Consider the following 12,909-nt stretch of genomic DNA (forward strand, 5'->3'; position numbering starts at 1 on the left):
ATACATCCGTCTGATTGAAAACTTTATTAACAGACCGCAGAATGGGCACGCACAACTCGGCACGGACTGAGATATGAACAGTAACGCTTGCTATCTATGTCGTCATCGGACGTTGCTATGTTTGGGTAAATACGCTGATGTGTAACTATATAACGTGTAACTATATAATGTTGATGCCACAAAACGAATGCCTTTGTTGATCATAAGTACTAACTTTGATGCAGTGTGTGTGTGGGAGCGGCGTTGTTCAAAAGTTTGAACGGGGTGGACCAGATTGACGCGACACAATCCTCTTGGGCAAAACATCACGATATCCACAATACGTTAAAAAAGTGTATCGTTAATGAACTGTACCCGATATTTATATAATATCGTCATATCGCCCAGCCCTACTACACGTCATCTGATGTTGACCGGATGGGCGAGGGGGCGTTTATAATTCCGTGGGCAGCGTTATACCAATCATGTAATGTGGGTCAAATGTTGATAATATCAGTTATTATCGAAGACGGTAACGTTACACGCTGAAACTCACCCCAGTCTCCGCGCGCCGTTGGGCGATCATCGTCGAGTAGAAATTTTATCATTATGGGATATATTATTACCCGGTCCATCTCCAGCTTGTATAATGGTATATACGTCCAAATCATGTTGTTTATCGAGTTATTGGCAATCGATCGCTATGTAGAGTGACGAGCTAGAGTCACGGGACATGTACCGAGTGGCCGGAAGCAATACGGACGTCTAGCAAAACCTCTAGTGCGCTTCCTGTTAAGCGCTTGCGCCGATCGGCCACCAGATGGCGCTCCTGAACCGCCAGAGAGCTCAGTGGGTCCTGCTGGTGGATCTCAGGCCAGCGGAGGGACATTATGAATCCGATCGCAGATTTTTTAAATATTGATATAAAGACGACGTACAGCGTCCCCCGGCAACTTTAGCATGGCCAGCAAAGACGTCTAAAGACGGCTCCCGGCACCCAAAGTGTTAAGACAGCATTCATTACTCTGATACAAATAATTTGGTGTCTTGACAGCTTGAAGTTCATCATGATAACGTTATTTGAGGAAGCTCTTGGTACCCAAACTCCTGTATCCAATAATAATAATAAATATATCTGATAGATGGGTAGACGGGACCCGTACTGTATTGTACCTAGGGGTGGACGGTATAAACGGTATACGGTATAAACGGTATTCATTTGCTCTACGGTATGGATTTTGACTATACCATGTAACCGGTAGCGCAGCTCTAAAATAGCAATGACGTCATGTAACCACAGCGCGACTATTTCAATCGCATTTGCCCCTAAAAATAGATAGAATTAGTCATAGATAATAGATATGTGCAAACTGGAAAAAGTTATTTAGGAGGCTTCGCGCAGTGGGCGTGTCAACACGCCATTGTCATTTCATAATAAACACATATCACCGCGGCGCACAGCAAGTTTCAATTTCAGTTCCTGGCATTTTTAACCAGTGGAGAAAGGTAAGAGATGTCCCTATCGTTTTTCTTATATGAATTATTCTACGTTAATAAAACATACCTGGTGATCAACTACAGTTTGCTGTAAACATTATGATATGCGTGTAGTGTTATGATAACGACGGCTGCAGCGGGAGCCGGGAGGACGGCTGCACCAGTGGATTTGCGAATAGCATGCAGCTGCAGAGCCGCAGAGCCAGCGGCGCTTTCAGGTCAGGTCCGCTCAGCAGCGCCCCCCCACCCAACGGCTGAAAGCTGTGACCAGACCTGAAAGCGCCGCTGGCTCTGCTGCTCTGCAGCTACATATGCTTCTAGCAAAATCCAGCATCCAGCCCGGCTGTTTGCAATGGGAGCAGCACGGACTCGGGACTTATTTTATTTGGAATATAATGACTTTATACGCAAAAGTAGCCTAGTTTTAAGTTAAAATATTATAAATCTACATGCCTTGAGGATGTCATTCTTTATATAGCCTGCCTATCAGGCAAAAAAAATTATTCTAACTGAAACACTGATACCGTGATATATACCATTACCGTCTATGCTTCAAATTATACCGTGATATAAATTTTAGACCATACCGTCCACCCCCAATTGTACCCATTCTGCAATCGGTTAATAAAGTTTTCAATCAAAGGTCTCATAACTTCCTCTTGTGGCTGGTGACAACCAGGTGACAACTTTTCTGAGCCAAGGGGCGCTTTGCGCAACGACAGCAAGTCGTTTCCCATCATGTATTTGCGTCGAGCAGTCGCTGGAGAGGTACTGTGGCGCCTCGCTCTGAAGGCTGTGCGTGGCTCGCTCCCGTGAGATTTCCGCGGCTCGCCTCGTCAGATTTCCAGAGCAAGTCGGACAACATTCTAACCGTCATGCAACGCGCTTGGCAAGGCCGTAGTAAAACCTGCGCAGATCTGCATCCGCCTCGCCAATCTCGAACACGCCTAGTATCCATCAACCCTCCATAGACTGACCAGTGGGGCAGGGCTCTACGCTAACCTTTTTCACTAGGGGCACAGGTGCTCCTAAATGAAAAAAAGTTAGGAGCACACAAAGAAATTAATTTTTTTTTTTTTTTTAATAATAAGTGCATTAGGGCTGGGCGATATGGCCTCTAAATGATATTGCAATATTTTTTGGCCATATCACGATATATGTCGCGATATTTTGACATTTCCTCTAAAGCACTTAAAAATGCTTGATTTAACCCTTTGATGCATACAGTCATGCCAATATGATGATTATAATAAGTCCCTGCAAAATATGTTTCCATTATTAAACCATGAAGATGCTTTAAAAAATAATTAAATGAAAATGTACTAATGTAGCCGGTGTGATCTTGTCTGCGTTGTGTTTTTAGTCGATTCGACCCCTGTTAGTGAAGTGAATTCACTTCTTGCTTCCGGGTCTGGATGCCTCTGGGGAGTGAGTTTACTTGCAGTACCGCTTACCATCCACAGCCATGTCACTACTTGTACCCGTGACTGTGGATATACTGCGGTACCTCCGTTACACTCACCCCCCTAAACTCACTCCACCCAGGGCATCCGGGTCTAACGGCACCACATGTAGCCGGTGTGATTTTGTCTGCGTTGTGTTTTTAGTCGATTCAACCCCTGTTAAGGGATCGCCCTGAGTGGGAGTTGAAACACGGACGCCCGCATCGCGGGCGGCATCACAGACCACTAAGCAAGAAGTGAATTCACTTCTTGCTTCCGGGTCTGGATGCCTCTGGGGAGTGAGTTTACTTGCAGTACCGCTTACCATCCACAGCCACGTCACTACTTGTGCCCGTGACTGTGGATATACTGCGGTACCTCCGTTACACTAAGAGTAGTCTACTAACACACTAATAAAAAAATTTATTTACATCTAAGACAATTTATATAAAAACTATTGGGTGCCAAAGACTATTGCACAGTACTGTGTTTTCTATCCACTTTAGCCAAACACACATATATACACTACTATGAGAAAATAATAATCACACACAAAGCCTTACAAAGGGATAATGGCTTATAGCAGACTTAATGATTTTAGAATATTTCAGGTATTACATCAATGCCTACTGAATACTGAGAACCTAACATCTCAGGTCCAAAGAGAAAGAGAAAAAAGGAAGACAGAGAAGGAGTGGAGTTGAAGGATAGGGAGAGGAGAGAAGGGGGGGAGAGAAAGAGAGAACGCGTTTGCGTTTTGAGCGTATAAGCTGCCGTAGGCGATGATGATGTCACACTCGAATGTAAACAGGAAGTTGAACACACGGAGATTGAAACTGGATGAAAGAAACGAATAACTAATAAATATGAAGTTATCTTTAAACCTCTGTTGTCAAGCGTCGTCAATATAACCCACCCCCTTTTCTCACTAATGGAACTAGTGTCGTGGAGTCCGCTTTGAGCTAACGCTAGCAGCTAAGAGCTAGCAGCTAAGAGCTAACGCTAGTTAGCTTAGCCTACCGGTATTATGGTTTAACTTATCAGCTAACGTTAGCCCATTGCATGTCATTGAAGCTCCGCGCTGGTCTGTGTAATGAAATTACAATTGCATGTCATTTAAGGTCCGCGCTGGTCTGTCTATAATGAAATGAGAGGAACGATCTGCACTAAAGCAAGTCTCATATCAGCCGCGACAACATATACTCGATGTTCACGATATAGTAATTTACTACATCTCACGTAGAACAAGCCGCGATACATAGAGTATACTCGATATATCGCCCAGCCCTAGCGTGCATGTGTGTAAATGAGCTCTTGCTACAACCCTGCATGTTTACATTTTGTATTTTGTACTTGATGTTCATTAACATGTGCTGTCCCTATCAAATAAACCATCAAATCAAACTACTGCTACAAAAGTAACAGTCACTTAACTTTAGCCCCTTTTATGCATACAATGCCTATGTTTTGGCTGTGTTGCTCTTCTAGAGAAATAATCCTTTCAGGGTTGCCTATTGAAATACTGTACACCTCCAGTACAGAAACATTGTTTATGAGTTTGCGTGTCAGGTGTTGATTGACAGTCGAGTCTGCCAATTACGTCACACCGCTTGCACTCTGGCCGTCCGGCGCTGCAGCGGGACCCTATTGCCCACCTCTGCTGTTCATAACGCTAGCCAAGTTAGCTGTACACACATACACAGTGGGCCAGTTACTTTGGTGTAGGGGTGTAACAATGCATCGATCCTAAGGGGAAAATTCAACTGCATAGATTTGAAAATGTTAGAATAGATCGCAATTTGAATTATCAATGTAATTCAACCCCCCCCCCCCCCCCCCCACCTCCAATGTACAGCCCCACCCAACCCGACCCCACCTACCCAACCTCCTCCAATGTACAGTTTCTATGTCAAATGTATGTCAGTATTCCAGTGTACAGTGTCCCCCCCCCCCCACCTCCAATGTACAGCCCCACTCCACCTACCCAACCTCCTCCAATGTACAGCTTCTATGTCAAATGTATATACACTCTTTCTGGATTTTTTTAGTATCACAAACAGTACTGTATTTGCAAATCTGGTATGTCATAAATGTATAGATGTAGCAGTACTGTATCTGTATGTCGTGTGTGTCATATGATGAATTGAAAATGGGGGACCCTGATGTAAACAAGACGAAAGTATTTCTCTGGTCTGCATCCCCTTAACAATTGTATGTTTTGAGCTGTACTGTAGTGTACCCATTCTGCAATCTGTTAATAAACTTTTCAATCAATCAATCAATCAATGTGTACACAGTGTTATGTTGTTATCATGTCCGTTACAGTCAACACAACGGCATACGCTACTGCATCAACGTTATGATTAACAAAGCAAGGCATTCGTTTTGTTGCATTAACGTTATATTACTATCGCCAGGGCTGTACGTTAACTTTTTTTGCACATAGCACTGGTGCTACAGAGGTTGATAGTTTTGTAGCACAGGCCAAAATCTTGTAGCACAAGTATAAAACGTGTTATATTTGTAACAGTCACAAATGTGCCTATTGTATTTGTGTTATTTAGTTGCAGTGCCATGTTTGGCTGTCATTTAGTATATCGCCATGTGTTATTATTACTATGATACTCTCATATGCTATTTTCAATTAATATCATAAACAACATAAGGAATATTAGCATCATTTTGAGTGGAATGAAGGAATGAGTCAGCGTTAAGTTTTAAATGCAAATAATTTATTGAAAGATAGAAGTGGGGTCGGTTGGGACACACACACACACAATGGGGGACCCTGATGTAAACAAGACAAACGTCTTTCTCTGGTCTGCATCCCCTTAACAATTGTGTGTATTCCGTACTGTACCCATTCTGCAATCTGTTAAATAAAGTTCTCATTCATACACACCGTTTCAACTCACCACCCCCGCATCATATTGTAGTCTAGTCTGTCTTCAAACTTCCACTCCTCTCGAAACTTGTTTATATTTGAATATCAACATTATCTGTCCATCCTCAGTTTACTATAATATACTCCTGTCCCGAGTCCTGACTAGTGACTTCATCGTCTTTCCAAACGCACGCACGCACACACACACACACAGGGAAGGGGAGAGAGTGCCCCCCCATTTCCCTTTCCCCAGTCCACACTGTGTCTGCTGGCTCTGCGCCTCTGCCTCTGATCAGGATTAGCTTGTTAGCTTGCTAACGTTGTAGTGATTGTAATGGTACATAAACGTTAATTTCGGGCGATGTGCGCATAAAGGAATGGCGACGGTGCAAAGCATGTAGATGCATTTGATCTGTTGCGAGAGAAAAAAACACCACAGACTTATTTCGGGACGTGTTAACGCAGCAGTGCGCACCAACCGACCAACGCGCTGCTCTGCTTGCAGAAGCACGGATAGGGCGGATATGACTCGTCGAGTTGTCACAAGAGTTTTCAAAATAAGAGTATCATATGCACCTGAACGTTGCTAGCTTTCGGAGCCTAGCTGGAGCTGCGCGTGGGCAGAAATGAGACCCGCTACAGGATTTTCAAAATAAGAGTATCTATATGAACCGAATCCCTATCGCACCAGTGCTATTGAAGTAAATCCATCCATCGCACAGACCGCTGTTGCTGTAGCACGTGCGATATACATGTCGCACTGTACAGCCCTGCTATCGCTAAATCTAGGTGTTCTAAAATATATCGCTATTGGTAAGACTAGAAGTTACATGTCTCGGCCAACTCTCGCATATCGCAATGGTGGCGTTTCAGGAAGTAAACAAGCCAAATGAGAGCTTCCGATTGGTCATTTGCTTTCTTTCTCATGAAACCAGTCACGTCACTCTACTGTGATTGGACCGTTGGCTTGAGTGCAATGTGGGACTTGTAGTTTAACGATTCTCGCGGCGGAGAAAAAAAAGACGAGAGGCTGTAATCTGTACTCGCACACCGTGCGCGTAATTGATTTTTACGGTTCGCACACACATATTTTTAGGGGCATATGCGAGCAATTTGGTTGCACTGTAGAGCCCTGTGGGGGGCACATGCGAGCAACGACCAGGAAGGGGAGGGGGGAATTGGCATGGGAAAAAAACAGGAGAAAAAAGTGGATTAAAAAAATTTAAACTTTCACAGAGCAGATGATGGCACAACTGGGGAAATATATTAATTTTTGCTGTTTTGACAGCATTTTGATATGCAGACAAGCAGTCACGTAGGATTTTGAGGGAGACGTGGAGCCTATCCTTATTCCACTTCCTCTCTGCACGCCTACAATCATGCGTGTCTGAGAGCGCACATGGAGTCATTGAGCCATGGTGTTTGGAGTCTTTTGCTGCGTTTGGACCCGAGAGGTGCAACAGAGTCTAAGATGTTTGTGCAAGTCGAGTCAAACATTGAAATTAAATCATCTAGGGGCGGCTGATTGGGCAAGGCGCTCGCCTCTAACGCAGGAGACGCTGGGTTCGAGCCCAGCTCTCGGCGTTGCTACCGGGTGGCCGGTCGTTCATACTAACACAATTGGCAAGTGTTAAGAGGGTGGGGATTTGACGTTGTGGACAGCGACTCCTACAGGTCGGTTTGGTGACGCCGGTGTGACGGAAGCAGGAAGTGACGGGGGCAGCGTGAGCCTCCCACGCGTTACTCCTCGCCACTGAGAGCTCGAGCTGCTGCGGTGAAAATATGCGACAGGCTGCCTCTTGTGTACTGGAGGAGACACGTGATGCAAGGCTTCTGTCCTCACTACGACCGACCTGTGGGAGGCATAGTCTAGCAACGTTCAAGACAGGGAAGGGAAGAATTGGATATGCGAAATTGGGATGGGAGAAAAATAGAAAATGGGGAGAAAAAGTGGATAATTTTTATTTATTTTTTTATCTCCCGGTACATTAAAAACACAGTTTGCGTCCAAAGCGTGAAGTGGGGAGCCATTAAAAGCATCAGACAAAAGTACAGCAGTCAAAGGGTTTATCGTGCGCGAGTGCCACGCAGGGGCATGATCATTTTTACGTGGGCACGGGGCTATTAAGGTAAACACAACAGAGAAAAGAAATACCTGCAGCACAGATGTCTGTTATAGAGACAGATACACCAAACGATAACACAAGATCTAACGTATGACCTTTTTCATGTGTTGGGCCAGTGACTGATTGTGTGAAATTAAAAGAATCAATGAGATTCAGAAAGTCCCGGGATAGGGGTTGCGACGGACAACAAACATGGACATTAAAATCACTGTGTGAAGAAAGGTCTGGGTAGTGAAAGACTTAGCGTTGAGAGTACTGATCTAAGGCTATGGTTAGACTAGTGTATTCCTGGCGTTTTTTTTATACGTTTTTGACGACGTTCGATGTCCTATCTACACAGAAATGCGTTTTTTGGCGTTTTTTTGTGGATACGGCTGAAACGCAAAATTGTGTTTGCGTTTGGAGATACGCAAAAAAAACGATTCGACAACAGCGTGTAGTCAGCACGGAGCAGTTGTTGCGAAAACGCCCATGCGCAGTAGATACCATCTGCGTGCCCTTCCGGTGACAACAGTGTGTGTGTTTGGGACAGAGCTCTGTGTCCCAAATAGCTTCAGCTACCATGTGTTGTCAAGTTATTGTTATAAGGACCCCAGTCCATCTACAACAGTCTGCATTCCCTTAACAATTGTTTGTATTGAGCCGTATTGTATTGTACCCATATGCAATATGTTAAATAAAGTTTACATCCATTCATTCTGCTAGCATTACCGATTGCATGAGCAGCTGGCTAACGTGAGCTATCAGGATTCAGACCCTGTTAGCTCAGAGTTCCTCTTTCAACTTAACAAGCATTAAACAAAATGGCCCAGTCATCTATTCACCTTTGTTTAATACACACAGCGTTGTCTCTAATGTTATCTAACTACTGATAGCTCGCGATATCATCAGTTTCGTGCTGGCTAAGTAGCGTGAGCTAACGTTAGCTTCTAGCCACAATGCTATATTGTTATAATGGCATACTCCATTGACGTTAGCATGCAGCTAACAATGCTACCGATCGTTTTTTAGACTAAACTATCCGCTCTTGGTGGTCACTTGTGTTGATGTTAGTTTTGTTTCATCAACAAATGACAGGCAGAACACACAGTGAATGTATCCGTTTTGTTTATTGCACTTTTATTAGGCTTTGCTGAAAAATTATTGCTGCATTGAGTGCATCTTGCATTGCAAGATGGTGGCGCGGCATAGGCGCCTGCCTTATTGACATTTTCTTTGCTGGAGCTTCCACCAGGAAGTGTATTGGCACATTAGTTCTGATTGGTTGAAATTGCCTTCATGTTTGCCACCTACTGCCACCTACTGCTTTGGCAGTGTACTACATCAGTGTGCTCGGCTGACAAAAACGGAAAAAAAACGAAAGTGTGACTCGAGGCGCATGACGTCGCGGCGATACGCGGCGATACGTATAAGAAAACAATACGAAATGATACGAAAGGTGTAACCTCAGCCTAAGATCAGTGCTCAGTTCACATGACCATATACATTTCACTACGACTTGCGAGCCAATCCGGTCATAAGATCAGCACTCCTACTTCAAGATGCTTGAAGAACACAAGCCCTGTTGTCTGACCTGACTGCATGTCCAGGGCTGCCTGGAGCTTGGGGGGACAGTAGATTGCGTTGGCGGTGGTCCTGGCTGAGGTGAGTGCGGCTCGGGCCTTGGGCAGGTTACTGAGGGCGTGGTACGTCTTACTCTCCAGCAGCTGAACCTCCACCAGCAGAGCTTTGTCGTCCATTTTCTTCAGCTCCCCCAGCAACTGGGTGCCTGAGGAAATGAGGGGGAGAATTGAAAGAGACCGTGAGAGAGATTCAGTGAGAGAGAAAGACAAGTTAATTTCATGCATATTAATTTGTAATAACTTCTTACAATAGGGGTTGCCCAACATGGTTTCCAGTCCCGACATGATTTGCCATACATCTCATGGCACAGCTCATTGGCCAAGGTTGGCATTTAATGACAGTCACCTGCAGTTTGATTACAATCCCCTGTTTGCGACCAAGATGTCTGCAATCAAATACTATGAATACCACTACACCTTCATCACAGACATAGGATATCGTATCATATTGGTAGATAAACAGCAGGCGAACGTGATAATTATAATAAAAATTGTAAAAACAGGTGATCATCATTAAATGATATGCATGGCCAGTGAGCTGCATTTATGGCATTACACCATTTGTAGGAAAAGCATGACCAGTCATGAGAACACTATGAATCTCCCGTCTACTCATGTAGTGAGAGCCGTCACTCACCAAGTGCCAAGGCCTCCGGGTATCTTTTGGTGTCAAAATACAGTGCGATCAATCGAGCCTGGGGAAAGATAAATTATGTTGTTGTCGAAGTGCTCAAGCAAGCTCGAAGTTACTGCACCTCAAGTGTACTTTCAGATAGTGATATGCATGCATCATAACATATTGACACACAATATATAGAGATACAGAAGGGAATAGTTTATGGGACATAGGGAGCTGAAAAAGGTATTGTGATAGTGACAGTTCTAGTCAGAAGTACAACTGGATAACAAATAAATCCATAGTGCAGTTTCAAACCTAAGTAACCAAACATTGTTCATCATCCATTTCATTGCACAACGTTAAAGAAACAAATAGCCAATCATGAGCCTGCTCCATTATAGACTACTTTGCTTTGATTCAAATTAATTTCAGACTTTGACAACGATGTATTCTAAACCCAATCAAAGTCAGTCATGAAATTAGAATTTTGCTAGATCTCTACCTGCCAGGCCTGCATGAGGGAAGTAGTCTTTTTACATCTTGGTTAACACAATGAGTTTTTCCTCACCTTCATGTTTTGCCACGAGATGATCGTATCCCTGACAGCTCATCTATGCAGCCTTGCCATGGAGGCTGCTTTTTACCATTTGATTCACTATGAAATCCTTACTTCTTTCTAAGTACTACTTTATTACTCCTCATATCACCATTGTACCTCAACCAGTATTTCCACCACTACCAAGTCCACAGAACTAAAAAGTACTTCATGCATTTCATTGCAATTCTGTGTGAGCAATGGGCCTCCTTACCTCTAAAGCCTGTCTGAGGAAGGTCCTTTTCTCTGTCTTTGCCCACTCGATGCATTCCAGACACAACTCTACTTCTTGCCCCGTCGCCGCCTCCATGTCCAGAAAGAGGTCCAGTAGAGATCGAACCAGACGGGCAGCCTTGGCCTTACTGATGGAGATCAGGAACGGCCTCACAAACTTCAGCAGGCCGCCCAGTTCTGGAGGAAACAAAAAGTAAATGCTTCCTGAACTCAAATTATGTTATGTATAGACATAAAAAATAAATAATAATAATAACTCCAACAAGGTACTCTTTTCTTTGACAATTAAAATGCCTTTATTGTGTTGGCAATGCATAGTCACAACAATATCGCAGAAGGAAAGATAGGGTGCCACACTCTCTCCATACTTAGCCTTAGGTATCAAGGTTTATCACAAGGTTACAATTTTAAAAGCAGCACTTACAAGGTAGAGGATATTGAGATATGTCCAACAAACCTTGATTAAGAATTTGTAATATAATGTGTTTTTCTATATAGTTATATAGCGGCAAAAATGCATCTTCTTTTCCCTTATAAATGCTGGATGGATCTCTAGTGCTGATACTCACCGGCGGCCTGTCCTGTCTTGGCCAGGAGGCTCCCCAGCTCCAGGATACTCTGTTCCTTAACCCTGACAGCTTCCTCATCATTCTCCTGGATATCTCTCCTCACTGTTAAGACATGGAACAACAAGTAAACATTCTGGACGTCATACTTTAAGCTATCCCTATGACAGGGTTCAGAGTTGCCCATAATCATAACAACAGTATGTAACAAAGTTAGCTAAGCGGCTATGGGTTCAAAAAAAGGCCATTTCTGTACAATTAGCAAAACATCTGTCGTTGTGTATGAATGTTTATAGCTGCCAGGGCAAGAGGCATTCCGATGGGCTAGCTGTCAGCTAGTAGTAGGCTAGTGTGACAAGGCAATCTGAGTACAGAGTGAAAGCACTTGAGGATCTGGGACTGAGTCTCTGTTTGCACTGTCCGTTAGCTTGTCATTGTGTGTGACCGTAAACACAAGTGATAACAACACAAGCTCCTATGCTAACGTTAATCATTTCATTGTCGCCAGTGGCCATTGCTAAAATGACTTGCACTGTGTTTAAAAGTAGGTTATCTTAAATACTAACAAGGATTGTTAAACAGTTTGACAACAAGCTAGCTAGCGATAGCTCGCTACGTGATAACATTCCTGCTAGGTCGCCCAACACATTCCCCGAAAGGCTAGTAGCTGTTTGCCATTATCTACCTACAGTAGCTGGCGTTTAATACCACACCGAACAATATAGCTACCTACCCAACATACCGTTTAGCTATTTAGATATCGATAACTGAATGACGTTCATCATCTCGTGAGCCATAGCAAAGGCCTGCAGTTTGTAGTGTTAGCAGTTAGCTGCAGCTAACCCCTGGCTACCGTTAGCCCACCAGTCTACAGTGAGTCAGCACGGCTCACACACCGGCTCTCGTCAAGGACCAGAGCGAGCTAGCGGGCTGTCTGTCGTAGCATTGGCTCAAACTATGATCAGCGGAACAACCTTCATCTATATACTTGCATTCACAACTCACCTATTGAATGAAGAATGTCGATAGATGCGTTCCTATCCGTGCTAATGAGAGACTGAGCTCTCTGAAATTCAACCACTGCCGCAGCCGCCATCTTCGTTATTCAAACGCTGCTTGCCTAAAAAAAAGAGACGTGCGAAGGTTACGTATGTTACGCTGCTTCGACGCATGCGTGTTGGGAATTATGGAGATTTGGGAAATGTATTGATTGATTGATTGAAAACTTTATTAACAGATTGCAGAATGGGTAAGGTACAGTACAGCTCAATACATACAATTGTTAAGGGGATGCAGACCAGAGAAAGACATTTGTCTTGTTTACATCAGGGTCCCCCATTTTCAA

General features: G+C 43.8%; 1 protein-coding gene across 1 annotated transcript in view; it reads right to left on the minus strand.

Moving 5' to 3' along the window:
• psmd11b (proteasome 26S subunit, non-ATPase 11b) overlaps positions 1 to 12,669 on the minus strand; it is a 46,863-nt gene extending 34,194 nt beyond the window's left edge. The window contains exons 1-5 of the mRNA XM_084323513.1: positions 12,570 to 12,669; positions 11,568 to 11,669; positions 10,979 to 11,175; positions 10,188 to 10,245; positions 9,502 to 9,696 (exon numbers count right to left, since the gene is read on the minus strand). Coding sequence (XP_084179639.1) covers positions 9,502 to 9,696; positions 10,188 to 10,245; positions 10,979 to 11,175; positions 11,568 to 11,669; positions 12,570 to 12,660 — 643 coding nt within the window. The 5' untranslated portion in view covers positions 12,661 to 12,669. The remainder of the gene's footprint in view (positions 1 to 9,501; positions 9,697 to 10,187; positions 10,246 to 10,978; positions 11,176 to 11,567; positions 11,670 to 12,569) is intronic.
• Positions 12,670 to 12,909: the final 240 nt, after the last annotated feature.

The sequence above is a fragment of the Notolepis coatsorum genome, assembly GCF_963971535.1.
Source record: "Notolepis coatsorum genome assembly, chromosome: 10".
Classification (NCBI taxonomy): Eukaryota; Metazoa; Chordata; class Actinopteri; order Aulopiformes; family Paralepididae; genus Notolepis; species Notolepis coatsorum.